At 37.9% G+C, this 17,492-nt stretch overlaps 1 protein-coding gene across 1 annotated transcript in view; it reads right to left on the minus strand.

The window, feature by feature from the left end:
- The window catches only part of LOC127636583 (protein furry homolog), an 82,161-nt gene extending 65,523 nt beyond the window's left edge, over nucleotides 1-16,638 (minus strand). Inside the window, exon 1 of the mRNA XM_052117205.1 lies at nucleotides 16,413-16,638. Coding sequence (XP_051973165.1) covers nucleotides 16,413-16,605 — 193 coding nt within the window. The 5' untranslated portion in view covers nucleotides 16,606-16,638. The remainder of the gene's footprint in view (nucleotides 1-16,412) is intronic.
- Between the last annotated feature and the right edge of the window lie 854 nt (nucleotides 16,639-17,492).

The raw sequence follows: 17,492 nt of genomic DNA on the forward strand, positions 1-17,492 counted from the left end.
GAAAGAACTAGTCCTCATATAGGTTGCATATTCATTGGCATTAAATCCCTTAAACTCTCAACCTCCACAATATTATTCTGCCAGTAGACTATGGATATCTGCTTTGTTACAGCAATCTTGAAGCCGTGTTAATGATTCGAGTCAGGGTGTCAGTGCCAGCATCAAGTGCTGCTTTGAACTCCACATGAAAAGCACTTTCAAACAAAAATTTCTAATTCTGCATTGATAGTTAAGACTTGATGTACTTCTGTAGTAATTCAAATGTGCCTAAACACATTAGGCAAAAAAATTCTGTCACAAGTTCCATCTAGGCTTGTTTTGAACAACAAATAGCATTAAGCGGTCATTTCCTTATTACTTTATCACTGACAGAGAAGCACTACTGTGTGTCTTTGTGGTGTATGTGTCAATGTAATGATTCCGGGAAAACACATTGCAACGGTTCCACCTTTCCAACAAGTGTATATGCTGGCTTATTCTGTATTAACAGTAAATGCATTGATCATGATTAAGAAAAACATACACGTTTAACTTTTTTAATTAATTTGTTAATGGTTTAATTTTGAAAGCTCTAAATATATACAGTATATACATTGATGGGCTAAAAATGATGACCACCTGCCTAATATGCTGTTGGTCCTCCGCGTCCTGCCAAAACAGAGCCGACCCGCCGATACATGGACTCTACAAGACCCCTGAAGGTGTCCTGTGGTATCTGGCACCAAGACATTAGCAGCAGATTCTTCAAATCCTGTAGGTTTTGAGGTGGAGCCGGCATGGATCGGACTTGTTGGTCCAGCACATCCCACAGATGCTCAATCGGATTGGGATCTGGGGAATTTGAGGCCAGGACAACACCTTGAACTCTTCATCATGTTCCTAAATGTGTTCAGTGTGGCAGGGTGCATTATCCTGCTGAAATAGGCCACTGCCATCAGGAAATACCATTACCATGAAGGGGTGTACCTGGTCTGCAATGATAGGTAGGTGGCACGTGTGAACCTGGTGTCCACAGAAGTCATCATAAGCACTCTGACCAGTGTGGCTACGCAGCCCCATATGAGGCAGGGTGCAATACACTTTGTGTTGTGACACATTCCTCCCGTAACCATCATTAACATTTTCTGTGACTTGTGCCTCAGTAGACCTTCTGTTGGTTCGGACCAGATTGGATAGCCTTCGTTGCCCTCACGCATCGATGAGCCTTGGGCGCCATGTCGCTGGTTTGTGGTTTGTCCCTCTTCGGATAGTGGTGGTACTCACCACTGCTGACTGGGAGCACCCTGCAAGCCTTGCCGTTTAAGTGATGCTCTTATCCAGACAACAGGCTATAAAAATGTGGTCGCTCAGGTCTTTACTCCTACCCATTTCTCCTGCATTCAACACGTTGACTACGAGAACTGACTGCTTACCATCTAATCTACCCAGACCTTGACATGTGGCCTTGTTAGGAGATGATCAACGTTATTTGCTTCACCTGTGAGTGGTCATAATGTTTTGTCTCATCGGTGTATTAATCTTGGTTAATGTTCATGTATAAGTATACTATTGTTCATTGTTGGTTCGTGTCAGTTTATAATGACTAAATGTTAACACAATCATTAACATAAAATGTTAATGTTAAAATGTTTTTGTAGAAATGAACACTAATCAAGAATAATTAATACTGTTAAAGCATTGTTCTTTGTTAGTCCATGTTAACTATTGCTTTAACTAATGCTAACGTTTACAACCTTACTGTATAAACAGCTTATCACAACACATTAACAGCATCCAGATCAGAGTATAAACCTCTCCTCAACTTCCACAAATCAACGACTTTTATTAACTACATGTAGTTGTCTCTGATTGTGCAGTGTTTTCCTTTTGCACTGATATCCCCAGGAGAAAAACATTAATGAATATGCAAAGCAAAAATCGGACTGTGTTCATCATATCTTGCATATGTGGTTGAAGCCTCTCTGGGCTTAATTAACCATTTTCGAATTCAATGGAAGAAGTTGCTCCTGTCACCCTAACTTGACTCTGCAAACTGCACAAACAATGAGTCTGCAGAAATAGCAATGCAGTCGTTGCGTTTAAAGATTTACTGCATCTGTCAATAAAGCTCTCAGTCAAGTCTACTTCTTTTTCACTGTCTTTCAATCTATATTAAAATCTGAGTTCTGTGTTTCTGAGACCTCTCTCCCTCTCTGTATCTTGCAGTTTATCCAGCATGTCTGTTTGTCTGTCTGAAAGCACACAGATATGGTGGTGCACTGTTAAATAATATATTGCAATGACAGCAAGGAATGCTTCTGGTATATACCAGTATTTAATTGTGATAAAATTAATACAACTGTATAGTTTGTTACACAAAATGAAATAAAAAAAAGATTAAATAATAAGAAAATGCAAAATAAGTCATTTTCAATGTGAGAATTGGATGCCACTAACATCATGCAAAGTATTGAGGTAAATTGACAACAACGTTGTATTCTATTTATTAAGATGGTTATAAATGTTAAATGCCTATGGTTTCACTTACTATTTTTTAAGGTAGGCAGATTACAGTGTATACTTCACAGTATTCAGTAAGTAAACTAGAAAGCGAATATTCTTTTCCGAACATAGGCAATCATGGTGGCAACCATGTTGGCATCGGAGTAGATGATAGCATTTTGTCTGTCAATATCCTTTCGAGGAATTTAAGGCCAACAAGTTGAAACTTCGTCTCTAAGACTCAAGTTATGATCATTTAAACAGTGACATGAAACCATGGGCAAAAAAAACAGTCCCTCCAAGAGAGCGCCATATTGATGGGACAACTCGTGGACTAAATCTGTAAGCAGCGCATGGAAGTAACCGATTCGGGTAACTTCAACTTAGAGACTGAAATTGGTGCCCAGGAAGAGATTTTTGCAACTCACATTGCTCCACTCCTTCCAAAAATATTCCTGGGATAAAAGCTAAAGATGACGTCTCTTTGTCTGCACTCTTCTGTACTATTCAACAATTAACAGAGAAGCTTGATGCCACTCACGTTAAGGTAACCTCCATTGACAAAGCAACCGCAGTGTCTTGTGAAAAACTTGACAAGCTGACAGAGATGGTTTCCCAGATGGGTAAACATATCAGACAGCACACCAATAGTTTTGAACAACTTGGAAAGGATGTAAAGAGGTTACAAACTGAAAACAACGATCTAAAGGAAAGTCTGGAAGAAATGCAAAGATACTCATGTAGATGGAACCACAAACTTCAAGGAATTCCTGAATGTGATGGGGAAAATATCAGAAAGGTCACCATTGACATCTTTGCTAAGGTGATCCCTAGCATCCAAACAAGCTGGACGGCATGATTGATGTTGGCATCGTCTTGGCCAGAAGAGAACTGATGGTACACCATGCAATATTGTCATGCGCTTTACCATGTGAGTCTACAGAGACATGGTGTGGTGGGCTGCTAAAGACTCTAGTTACCTGAACAACAACAAGCTTTGCATCAAGGAGGCACTGATCAAGCAGGACGTGGAAGCAAGAGCCAAAATCTGGCCACTGGTCAGGAAAGCTCGGGAGGAAGGCAAGAAAACATCTTGGAGGGTCTCTTTGCTTTTGTTGGTGGACAAAGTATCAAACTTCATACCTGAGATGAAGTATAAACGGGTGTTGATTCCTAAAAAGCGTAAGCTGTTACTATAGAGTAACACATTAAAAGATACTGTGCACTTCGTAAGTAACATCAGTGTTAGCTTTAACTAGCTCCCTGTTTTAAGATAGCTGGTTCTTACATCGTTGAACTTTATAGTTCCTATTCATCTGGTTCTTACATATAAATTCTTCTGTTAAGTTCTTTTGTTTTTGTTTTGTTCTAATGCAAGATTAGAGTATTACATCTTTAAACACACGTTGCTAGAGAGATCTCACATAAAGGCAAGCTCTGTTTTTATACTGCAAAAGAAGCAATGCTGACTTAGTGCTGCTACAAGAGACACACTCCTGCGAGAACAATGTTACATTTTGTAAATCTCAGTGGGGTAATAATGCATCATTTAGTCATGGATCTACTCACTCAGCTGGCGTTCTCACCCTGATTAATACATTTAAGTGTAATATTAAAGAATCATGAATCTCTAAATAAGGAAAATGGGTAATTATTGTTACTAAAACAGATAATGCTGTATTTATCATTTGTAATGTCAATGGCCACAATTTAAGCTAATAAAACCTTTTTTTTGCTGAAACAAAAAGGAAATTTAAGAGCTAAAAAATGTATTCCAAATTGCCTCCCTGGTCATTGCTGAAGATTTTAAATAAACATTTGATAATTCTATTGATAGATATCCAAGTTTTGTTACAGTAATTGTATTAATTGCTGATGTATGGCATTACTTCCACCCAAAATAGAAGGAACTCACTTGGAGTAATAAAACACTAACCAGTATATCAAGAATAGATTGATAGAATGTCTCACTCTAAATAGCAAAATGTGACAGAAATCAAACACCAATACACACAATTTTTCTGACCATTTAATGATTGTATTGAATTTACAAACAGAGCAGGAAAATAATACCTTGCATGGGTATTGGAAACTTAATACCTTGCTAAAGGACAAGGCTTTTAATGACCAGGTTAATTTGCTAGCTAGTGGTATATTCTTTACTAACAAAACTGCTTCACATGTTAATAATTGGGAATATTCAAAGTCAGATCCATGGCTATCCAAAGATCCAAATGTTTAAAACAAATAATAATTAATAAAGAAGCTGCTCTATTGAGTAATATAGATTATCTAATTTAAAAAGAGACATCCAATTAAAGGTAATGCAGTTAGAACTAGATCAATTATAGATGGAAATTGTTAAAGGAGCCTTCATAAGATCAAGAGCAAAATGGATTGAGGAAGGTGAGAATACAAGATTTCTTCTCCCTTGAAAAAAATAAATTTTAAGAGAAAAAACATATCAGTTTTGTAAATCGGTAACTTGACACCAAAAACCCAGCAAAAATAGAAGAATTTGTAACTAATTTCTATAAAAAAATTATACACCCCCAATTTTCAGGCAAGTAAATGTCTTACTTTCAACAGGTTAAGAATACCCCAAATTAATAAAGAAAATAAATTAATTTGTGGGTGTGTTAGTGGGGGCGTTGTTGAGTGCCGATTTGTGAATGGAGAGCAAGATCGGGAGCTGGAAACAGTAAAGATCACCTCCTGTCATTGATTGTCTCAAAGGCTGTTTGTCATTGCAGTGAGAGTTGGAGACGGATTTAAGAATGAGTCAGATGCCAGTGAGGGGGAAGAGAGAGCTACTACACACACTGAGACTGTATTAAGCTGTGTGCGCTGAAAAGTGTGATTATTGTGTGAAGTGCTGAAAAGCCAATTTTGTGTTATAAAATAAATACCGCTTGAGTTGGATTCGCCATCTCCCGCTTCCTCCTTGCAACCCCATTACGAACTTTGTTACACTGGTGCCGAAACCCAGGACTGGAGGAAGATCGCCACCATGGATGCCTCACCTCTGGAGGACATAATCAAAGCATCAGGCCCTCCTCGAGTTGCACACGGAGCAATAGCAGTTGTTTATTGCACTGCTACAAGCCCAAGCGGAGGATCGGCAAGTGTTCCGGAGCTTGCTGCCACAGGAGGTGGCTGCCACAGTGAACCTGGACCCCATAACCAGCCAACCCCATGTTTCACTCGTCAAGATGGGCCCCCAGGATGATCCCGAAGCCTTCTGGCCTTTGCAGACTTGAAAAGAGCCATCTTGCAATGGGTTGGTCGGACATCAACAACACCGCCATTGCCTTCGGCCAACACTTGTTCCATGCGCAGCTCGAGAAGGGCCTGATGCTGTGTCTGGTGGATGCTGGCGAGGGTCTTGATTACGTCCTCCAGAGGTGAGGCATCAATGGTGGTGATCTTCCTCCAGTCTTGGGGTTCGGCATTAGTGTAACAAAGTTCATAATGGGGTTTATTTTAGCTGTTAGACACAATCAATGCCAAGAGGTGATCTTTCCGTTACCGTCTCCCTATCTTGCTCTCCATTCACAAATCGGCGCTCAACTACCCCACTACCACAGCAAGTCACCTAATTTTACAGGAGATCAAATAAGTACTGAAATCAATAAAAAAGGGAAAGTCTCCAGGTTCTGATGGCCTCAATTTATATCTTTTTGTCCACTTTTGGGAATTATTAGAGAAGCCTTTATTTTTAATGATTCTGGAATGCTTAGAAAATGGTGGAATGACTTCTAACATGAAACAAGTTTTGATTTCTCTCATTCTAAAATCAGACAATGATATATCCCTAATCGATAATTAGCGACCTATTACACTTCTGAATTTTGATTATAAGCTGATCGTGTCATGCCATATTGAAATACAATCAAACACTTTTCTATTGCCTCTGGGCTCAAACTTAATTTATTTAAATGTGAAATAATTCGCTCATACTTCAGAAACCCATATTGACAGTATACAAATGTAAAATAATGTGAAATACCTAGGAATTAATATAACAAGGAATTTGATTAGCAGACAGCATTTACATTTCTCATCTTGATTAATTAAAACTAAAAACATATTTAACAACTGGCTTCAAAGAGATCTATGAATCTTTTTGTCCAAAGCAGATTTGTGAATTATCCACATTTGTGTATTCATTATCTTTATCTTTACACGTTGACAACAAAATCTCAAAAGTAATTAATAGAGTATTCCTTGATTTTATTTGGAAAAATAAATTGCACAAACTAAAAAAACAATTTCTTGCAAATAAAACATGTGAAGGGGGCTCGAAATACTTAATTAATAATAATAATTTTGACGATATTAACAACACATTCAAAGTTAACTGGTTGAAACGATGTCTACTTGGCAATGGCGCTTCAAAAAAATGGTGGCCTCTCTTTTCAAATATAACTATTCTATAGCCAAAATACCAATCAAATTGGCTCAATTTCACCAGCAAGCTTTGTTAGCTTAACTTATTTGATAGTAAAAGTGATCTGTTATCGTATGAGGAGTTTATGAATATGTATCAACACCATGTTCCCTTTAAAGGATTCCACACCATTATAAAAGCCATTCCAATTGGTTATTTTTTTATTTTTATGAAATCTTCAAGTTATGAGATATACCATAAACAACTGCCCCAACTGTCTTTGGAAGGAGTCTCATTGTTGAGTAAATCCTGTAATAATACGTTTATTTGGCAATTATTAAGTTCCCGAACTTCAATTTTCCCAAGAGGGAAATTCTTTAATAATATGCATTGGAGGAAAACATGGTTGTTACCATACAAGTATTGTATATCTAATAAAATGAAAGATAAAATATTCCACAATATTTACCCATGTAATGCACTTCTATACTGTGACGTGAGTGATACATGCACCTTTTGTAAAAGCGAGAGTGAAAGCCTCGGTCACCTGTTTTTTCTGTGTAAGATTTCATCTTTTTTTGGAGGGAATTGAGTAATAACTGTTTTCTAAAGTCAAATGAAACTATAATTTATATTTTAAAGATATAATTTGCTACTATGAAAACAAAAACAAGGATTTGAAGTCAACTGTTAATTTTCTTATTCTTGTAATGAAATACTACATTCATAAGCAAAAATTATAGAATTGTAAAATTTTTGCTGCACACTCTTTCAAGTCTTTGAGGGTAATTAATAACAGAAAATGTATATTTTGTCTTATGTGCTATTATGATATATATCCTGTCTCAAGACTTATACGTTTCACTTTAATTTACTTTATTTATTTTCTGTTTTGTCTATTTCTTTTTGTCTTATATCTCAGTGAGTGTATTTATGTACAGAATTTTCAAACTGCACAATGTTTACATATATATATATATATGTGTGTGTGTGAATTGTTAATGTTTTGCTCTAAAAGCAATAATAAATATAAAATGCATCCACAAATACACAAAATCATTATGAATCACTGCTAGGCAAGTCAAGACACACCATCTCCTGCATAATGACTACGGTCCCTGCGATTGCTCGGCGGAAAAGCATGATGCAGTAATGACAATTGCACCTGGGACTCTCTATAATGAGCATGTTTATGTTCAATGTGCAAGCTGAAATGGAGACAGCAAAATGCACTTTTTTTAGCACAGTGACACAAAAAGAGAGCAGGTTAAGCTATTATAAATAGGTTTTGGACCAACAGGGTCCAAGGGGCACAGCATCTGGAAATCATACAAATCAATGGAGAGAATGAAATTAAAAGGTTAAAGGAGAGGAGAGCATGCATGAGATAGATCGGGGGTTGGACAAGAGTGCTGAGTGGATTTACTAGAGTGAGTTAACAGACTGTTATCAGGCCACCTGTTCTTGTTTACAGGGATCCGGTACCACGTTTAAAACACACAGGAACAAATAAATGGCCAATGGACAGAAACACAGTTCCCGCAGGAAAACACGTCTTTATCACCTTCAGCTGACAGCTTAAACTCTGCTGATGATGCAGGTTAGCAAACCCCAACACAAACACACACACGCATTGCAGAGTAGTGATTTAACCTATACTTGAAGAGTTCATTAGTGGGACTATGCTAAGACCTGGTTTATACAGCTTAAACTAAATGAGGCAATATTCCCCACCCCAGTGAGACAATTATTTTGCATCAAAATTAACTAAATTAAATGTAGAATTCAATGTTATGTAATGTCGTGTTTTTCAAATTCAAATAAGATTCAAATTTTTTTTTTATATATAAAATTAAATAAAAAACGAAAACGAAAATATTTGACAGCAAACATCCCTATCGACTAGTTGTGTGCTCTTTTATTGTAACTTTTATTGTAATATAAAAAAATAGTATACATTTACTTTGTTTTGTTTTATAAACTCTTTTAAAACATTTTTGTGCACATTTTATTGTTTGAAGAAAAGCATTGGGCAAGATGTGGAATGACATGTTTCTCAATAAAATTCTGAAAAAATTCTGGCTTTTTTTTTATCTGATGAATTGAAAAAATAATCAGAATTCATTGATCATCAAAATAGTTGTTAGCTGCAGCCCTAGTTTTATAACCATTTTAACCTGCACTATAGCACCAAAATAGTGTAAACATGAAAATTCAGGGACATAAAGTACATAATGTCTGCATTTGGGCAAAACGTTCTCCCCATCTAACGCCATAAAAACAATAACACTCAAGACACTGTAAAAGATGAATGATTTGATGCTTTCTGACATCATCTGAGATATATTATTTCACTGTCACCATCATCATCTTCATATCTTCAGAAAAAGAAAATAAACTTCGGATGGTGCACATTCACACAAAAACTCACACATAAACATGCAGAGATTGAGTATTGACATTCTCAATCACTGCTCCACATTGCACTTGATGAAAAACAATAGCAGATATCCTCCAGGTAATGTCACAAGCCTCTTTAGTCTGCGGTCATTACATAATTCAACCTCTCCAGCTAAACACTAATAAACCGAACACAAGTATGCACATCAGAAAACATCCATTTACCCGTAAGATCCTCACAGTAAGTGCGTGTGAGCCTCTTTGAGCAAGTAATTTGTATGAGTAAAATCAGTCAATCCATTTAAAACAGAAATAACATCAGTACGTTAACAAAGTGAAATTGATGGATCGAGTCTCTTGGGGGTGGGGGGTTAAAAGTCACCACTAGCAATAAAAATGCCAGCTATGTAAAATCAAGACACAATAGAGGATTTCTGATGCAAAAGGGGAGATGAAAAGAGGGAGAAAATATCTGACAACAAAATCCTCTTTGGCAGATCTATGATAATGAAAACATTTTGAAACACAATGTCCTACTGAGGAGTCAGCACACACACATATGCAGCTGCAGTTCACATGGATGTAGAACATTGTGTGGGTATTAAGTTTGTACTCACTGCTGCCCCAGGATTTCAGCAGAGACTTGATGCTGATCTCAAAAAAACCTGAATCCTGCTGGCTGGCCATGGCTGTGAAACGGGCTCCGTCGCCGTTGCGACACAGGGATGGAGTGATGAGAGAGTCCAGGCAGAGAGATGCAACTAGAGAGAGATAGAGAGGCTGTTTAACAGCATCATAACGCTGCAGCACTCTCTTTCCATACGTGTGTCCTGTGTCAGCTCTGAACACCAACTGCTCTCTCCCTCTACATCTCTTTCTTCTGCCTTTGCTCTCCTGCCCCTCCCTCCCTCAAACGCTTTCTCTCTACCGCTCTCATCCGCCTCTCTCTCCCTTGCTCTGCATTAAGAGGATTGGCTCTCTGAATGAGAATAAAAGAGAGAGAGAGAGAGAGACAGACAGAGAGCTGCTGTTTGTGTTGTCAGGTCTCCATTAGAAGGACATTATGGAGGAATAAGGAAGGGGTATGGTTATGTTTGTTTACTGCAGTACTGGCCGACAAGGTCAGCACAGAACAATCGCACCTTAATTTTCTCGTTCGCCACCCTCATATTATGCTACTGAAGGGAAATGAGGCCTTTGCACACCATTTGGATATTTTCCCCACAATTTCTTTCCATTAATATTATTTTTTACATCCGATTCTATTGAACAATTGATTGTCGGTTGTTGATTTTAAGTATGGAAACAATATATTTTAGGTTTACTGCAAAATATTCTGATATTTACAAATATATATGTAGTTTGATGGTGTAGGGAGACTCAATTGTGTAATTCACAGTGCATCATGGAAGTGGGCAAATATTTAAAAATGAAGATTAAATAAAATAAGATGAAATAGCGTGAACTGTTGGCTTCAATACCAAAATAAAAATGAAGGGTACCTGACTGTTGCATCCTGTCCACCTTTTTCCTGTTCCGTGATTTATAACAGGTACCTGTATCGTTCTACAGTGCTTTCACTCACATCTGCATTTTTATTTAATTTTCTTGCAGATAATGAGGCTTCACCATGGCATCTGCGCTCAACTCACCATGCGCCCCACCGAGAACGAGCCACATTATAGCGACCACAAGGAGGTAACCCCATGTGACTCTACCCTCCCTAGCAACTGGGCCAATTTGGTGTCTTTACCACTGAGCTACCCAGGCCATTCATTAAAAACTCAAAAACAAATAATAGAAAATAATTTTATTTATATTTAGGCCCCCAGTGAGCAAGCTTAAAGCGACTGTAGCATAACAGGTTGACAGGACTTTTTTTCTATGAATATGCACAACACGGACGGCTTTTGCGGTTGCGCACCATTTCCATATTTATGGACACGCATTAAGAGAAATTAGTCAAACCAAACTTTTACTTTCAATACACAGTGAAAAGATTTTGGTGATTAACTTTGCATATTAAAAGATCGATGGGATTTTAAGAAATGAAGATTAATCAGATCATCTATTATTTACCCACCCTTAATCACTATTATATTTATTTTAAGTTATAAATTCTGTTTTACAGGTTAAACAAAGCAAACTCCAATTATTTTCGCATACCCCAACCTTAGTTGGAAATCACCAGAGCGAAACCTGGAAATCCTGGTCTGGATTTTCTACTAGAGATGCACGAACGTACTGGACAAACATTAGTGTCAGCCAATTAAACAATTATTTATTTACACACTATTGGACTTTGTCCGATTGTTTAAAAACAATGAGAGTCAAAAGTAATTTATATAGTTATTTTCTGTCAAAAGAGGGTGGAAAAATGTGTTGGCTCATTAGCCTACAACTCGTGCTGTGAGTGAAAGAAAATGTCTCATTTGTGAAATAGCTTTAAACTGGGTGACAATGACAGCAGACTTGCACTAAGATTTAAGTAAGATTTGCACTGGTAGAATTTTAGGAGTTGGAACAAATTTGATTACTCACCTTAAAACTCGACAAAGCAAGTAATAAGACGAGTTTGTTAAAACTAAAGCAGAGGCTGCTTCAGCTAAAAAGGGAAAAGCTTAATCAGTCAGATAATAATTCGAGATAACATTAATGTCAGTTAATAATGTGCTTTTTGTTTCAGTATTTTGTTTATAATTGAGACCAGGTACTTTGAAACATGGAATACATGTAGAGCAATGACAGCTGGTGGTTTTCAAAAAAGGGGAATCACAGATGTCAGTAACAAAAATGTGAACTTGAATATTTTCAATATTTTCAATTTTATTATTTATTTTATTATTTTCTGTTGTTGTTGGTCTAGTTAGGCAACTTAAACGTGAAGTTTGTTCTCCTTTTGCATGAAATGGTCCATTTTGATTTGATTTCTCCAAAACTGTCAACAAAATAAATAAATATTAACTAGTGAACTTACTGATAGAAAATAAAACACCAAAAATACAGAACCTAATATTACATTATTTTTTACAACATATACATTTGCCAATGGTAAAAGTGATGATTTATAATCACTAAATTGTTTTAAATAAACCGCAATCAATTTCTTCTGTACCGCCATCACTACACATACTGAATGACAGAGTTTGTGTATTAATCCGAAATGCCATCACTCACGCACATCACTCTTTCAATGATTGGCCATTTGTTACATGGTTCAGCCAGTTTGAGAGGTCAACCAATCATCAGACAGAAAAGCTGGGCTTCCATGCGGTATAGAAATACTGTACATTGATTGAAATCCCACTGTCCAATCAACAATCAGATAATTTCCCTCGTGCAAATAGTGCTCATGAAGCTCCCATAGACCCCCAGAGATACACAGTTTATTAGTAAAGTAATTGTACTTTTACGTGAGTAGTTTTTGGCTATTCTGCCCACCTCTGGTTATATGCAATATGATAAACATGTCATTGTGCAACTTAAATGACATTTTAAGGGAAGCAATGTATAGTGGTATTTACAGTTTTGTTATATATTTCATCATGAAACTTATGATTGGTAGCATTCAACAAAACAACCTTGTTTATAAAACATATTCTGAGAATGGAAAAAAACTGCAGCATGTTGTGATAATGGCCAATATACATCAGTAAAGGAAAGTGATGCTTATCTTCCAGATGTTCACTTATGACAGAGAGTTCTGAAAAGATTAAATGTAAATAGTTTCCAAGTGAAAGCAGTTGGATTTAATTTTAGTAACAGTGGCTGGCTGGCAAATGTTCTCCTCTCCCCTCTTTATCTTTTCTGAAATGTATTTTCTTTTTTCTTTCTTTTGTCCTCCCCATTCCTACGTCAAGACGTCAAAAAAATTTAAAAAAGGCTTTTACAATTTTACAGGTAATTGGCTATTCAGACCATTCTCACATGTGGTCTTGCATTAAAAAAGTGACATTGCAACAAATGGAACATGAAGTGTGTCTAGAGAAGTGTTTTTTCATATACCCCCCTCTCCCTTTCTCCCCAATTTGGAATTCCCAATGCGCTCGAAGTCCTCGTGGTGGCGAGTTCAATCCGTGAACTCGCGACTCCAGGGGTGGTAGGCAGCGTCAATACTCACTGAGCTACCCAGGCCCTACTTGAGAAGTGTTTTTAAAAGTTCAAGTTCTTTTAACTTGACATGGCATCATAAAATCTGAAAAAATCAGCGACACCCAGTACATTGTTCAAATATGTTTGCCTAGTGCAAAAACACATCCTGTGTGAATGTCTTCTAATAGCACTGGACAGTCTTGTTGGTTCTAGAAGGGTGTAGATTACAATGCACTGTGTTCGCACAACTTCACAAATGAATAGTTTTGGCTCTAGATGGAGCAGCTTGTTGTTTATGACAGCTTGATTGACAGAGCATGTATTTAGTGCATTGAATATATGTAAGAGAGCTGGCCTAGAATCACTAATCTGTCACATCCAAATATATGTGAAACAGAGGTGAACTGATACTTATTTTGGGATATATGTTACCAAATAATGTATTATTAGTCAAGATATTATGAGATTATTCAACTCATTGGTGACAGCAATGAGGCAGATGAAATATTCTTATTGAGTAAATTGTTTGTGTCTTTAAAATGCTTATTAAATTAGATGTTACTCAGCATATGAAAGCTGCTGCTTGCTTAGTAGTCAAAGAGCCATAAAAATGCCCTGCTTTTTACAAAGCACCTCACACAAAGCTTGGCAAACACAGCCAGCATTACAAAAAGGGAAAGGGGTGAAAGTACTGTAGTGAGTGAAAAATTAGTTAAGTATGTTTGCTCTGAATAACTTTGGGAATATGCTGTTTGCTGTGTTTTGAGATGAGGAGTGTCTGGATCTCTGAGGGTTTTGCTGCAACTGCAAAGTTCTCTCATTTGACATAGCTGATCCCAGCTGTCCCGGGTGCATCTACACAACAGCTGGGCTCACACCCATGCACTTCCACCACACATGGTTTAATCTGGTGAGCTGCTCCAAAGATATCACTTTAAAGTTAACTGCCAAATTGTGATCAACTGAGAATATGAACTAACAAGTTAATTTAACTATCGTGGCTTACAGACAATTATAGGTATATGTGGGTTTGGAACAATATTAGGGTGAATCGATTATTCTGCCACAGTTTTTGGAAAATAATTTTCAGGAAAAACATTCTGTACATCAAACCTTTTTTGACATGAAGTTAAAGTTCTTATTTTTTCTTGTTAATCACTGTGCATATGCATGAATTGATCTGCGCTCTGGTATCAGCTTGCTATGCACAAATGGTTTGCACAAGCAATGCTCATCCTCTGAATAACGCAGTCTTGTCACACTGTAATAGTGCTTACTTGCTTTCCATTCAGTTCTGACCACATAAAACACTCTGCATGATTATGAATAAGGATTACCCTGCTGAAAAGACCAGTTTAAACTGCATGCAATTCCCATGCTGGTCTAGGATAGTTTAAGCTGGCTCTTGTTGATTTGGTGTTGTTCTAGCTGGTGGACCAGCATAGCCTGATCTTGCTGGTGAAGCTTGTTGACAAGCCTGGTCTTACTAATGAAGCTGGTTAAGATAGTTAAAAGCCTGGTGGGAACACCAGAACACCACAGAACATCAAGAGATAGATTGGCATGCAGGCAGGACTTCATATAAATAAAATACTACAGATTCTCTCTTCCGCTGTCGTGTGCCAGTGATTACGCTGTGTGTCATATGTTGAATATGATAAAACAGCCTACAGAGAGGAGGTGCACACTCTGACAAGCTGGTGTCAGGAGCACAACCTCTCCCTCAACGTCAGAAAAACCAAGGAGCTTGTAGTGGACTTCAGGAAGAAAGACAGAGAACACAGCCCCATCACCATTAATGGAGCACCGGTGGAGAGAGTCAGCAGTTTCAAGTTCCTCTGTGCCACATTACTGAGGAACTCACATGGTCCGTCCACACTGAGGCCATTGTGAAGAAGGCTCACCAGCGCCTCTTCTTCCTGAGACGGCTGAGGAAGTTTGGAATGAACCACCACATCCTCACACGGTTCCACACCAGTACTGTAGAGAACATCCTGACCGGCAGCATCACCGCCTGGTACGGCAATAGCACCGCCCACAACCGCAAAGACCTGCAAAGGGTGGTGCGAACTGCCAGAAACATCATCGGAGGTGAGCATCCCTCTCTCCAGGACATCTATAACAGGCGGTGTGTGAAAAAAGCTCAGAGGATCATTAGAGACTCCAGCCACCCGAGTCATGGTCTGCTCTCACAGCTACCATCAGGCAGACGGTATCGCAGCATCAGGACCCGCACCAGCCGACTTCATGACAGCTTATTCCCCCAAGCAATCAGACTTCTGAACACTTGATCACTCACGATCAATAATCAGCACTGCACTTTATTAATCTTCATCTTATCATCTCACACTGGACTGTCAAATATATTCTCCACAATATAACTACTGCATATATATTTTTATATACTCAAATATTTTTTTTTTTATTGTATTTGTATTCTATATTGTGTGTATTGTTTACTGTACATTGTATATTAGTATTGTAATGTGTAAGTATATGTACATTTGTGTTGTGTAAATATGTTGTTTATTATAAATTGGTATATGTCTCGTCACTGTCATGACTGCTTGCTCGGAACTGCACACAAGACTTTCACCTGTTGCTCTTGTGTACATAATAGTGTGACACTAAAGTGATTTGATTTGATCTTGCCAACCCCTGCTGTTCGCAGTAATCAAAGGAAATCAGTTGTGATACTTAACTTCCAACCAAAAGCACGTGTTTCAAAAGCCATGCATCACTGATCTTTACCTCAAGGCTACCAGAATTTCTTGAAACACAGTCACTGCACAATGACATCACAATTTCTTGTGATGAGCTGCACCACTAATAAAATTGTAGGCTACCAAATAACTGAACATTCACAGCAAATTCTAAAGAAAAAATATAAGAAACACATGTTTTATGTATACCTCTTGGTAGGCCATTAAAGGGGAAAATCGTATTAAATCTCCAATTTCAAAAGGTGACTCACATAACAAATTAAAAAGGAAGGGCAAATCAAGAGATTAAAGCAGCTTTCAGATAAAAAAACCTCCAAAAGCAGTACCTTCTTTGATGATGGTGGGTCTTTTTCTTGGTTGAATCTTCCTGAATTTCCCTTTAAAGTCTGCTGGAGTGAACATATGCATGGAAAGACAAGCCATCTGGACCAAAACAATCCCATCCTGGTTCTGAATCTCACCAGGGTCTGTCTTACCATCCACCATGTCTCCAGTGCTGCCGACATCCTCTACGGACATATCTGACAAACAGCCAACAAAGAGAGGGACCGCTTTCACCTGCTACGGATCGGCATTGATCCAGATCTCCAGAGTAGTCCTTGGAGCTCTATCTTTTAATTCTGTCTCTTCTATTTGTTTCTTTTTGTGTATTTCCCTCCCTCTTTACTCTTTATAAGAGCTATAATATGAAGTAAAAAAGCGTAAAAGCTAAACTCAGTCTGACTCAGAGAGGGATGTGTATCAATGCTTTCTGCCTGCTCTCACAGGTCCAGGCTGTTTAGCCAGTTCGCGTAACAACCCTGAATGGGGCAGGTGTTAGATTACTCAAGACAGACACACCTCTTTTGAGACAGAGAGGGAGTGAGAGGGGAAGGGAGGAGATTTTGGAAGTAGAGGAGGAGAGACAAGTGAAGAGTGCTGCTGCTCTGTGGAGTGTTTATTTTACAGGAAATCAGCTTGAGGGGAGAGAGAACAACCTGCCAAAATGAACTGTCTCAATTATTCTAGTTTGTATGAACTAGTTTGATTCAGACAGACCCCTGCTTGCCAAGAAGATGCTACTATGTGTCCCCAGCACCCAGTACATGTCCCATGAGTTTGATTAAGTGCTATGTGTTCACAAAACAAACACGTCTTACACATTATGTAAATCAGCAGCAGAATAAATTTCCATTACCCTTTTCACAGTAATATGCTTTTATAAACTGTTACTTGTCGATGGCACAAAACGAAGTTTTGTGGATTTTATGGAGTCCTTGGGCGAGGGTGTTTATTTGGACCACCTTTTAATAACATTAAGCTAACAGACAGCCTCACTGTTCACTGACCAACAGGCGTTGCTGGTTTTATGGAGTAACCTTTTTGAAGGCCAACATGGAACAACAACATTATTTTCAGAGTCTCTC

Source organism: Xyrauchen texanus, chromosome 44, assembly GCF_025860055.1.
Source record: "Xyrauchen texanus isolate HMW12.3.18 chromosome 44, RBS_HiC_50CHRs, whole genome shotgun sequence".
Taxonomy (NCBI): Eukaryota; Metazoa; Chordata; class Actinopteri; order Cypriniformes; family Catostomidae; genus Xyrauchen; species Xyrauchen texanus.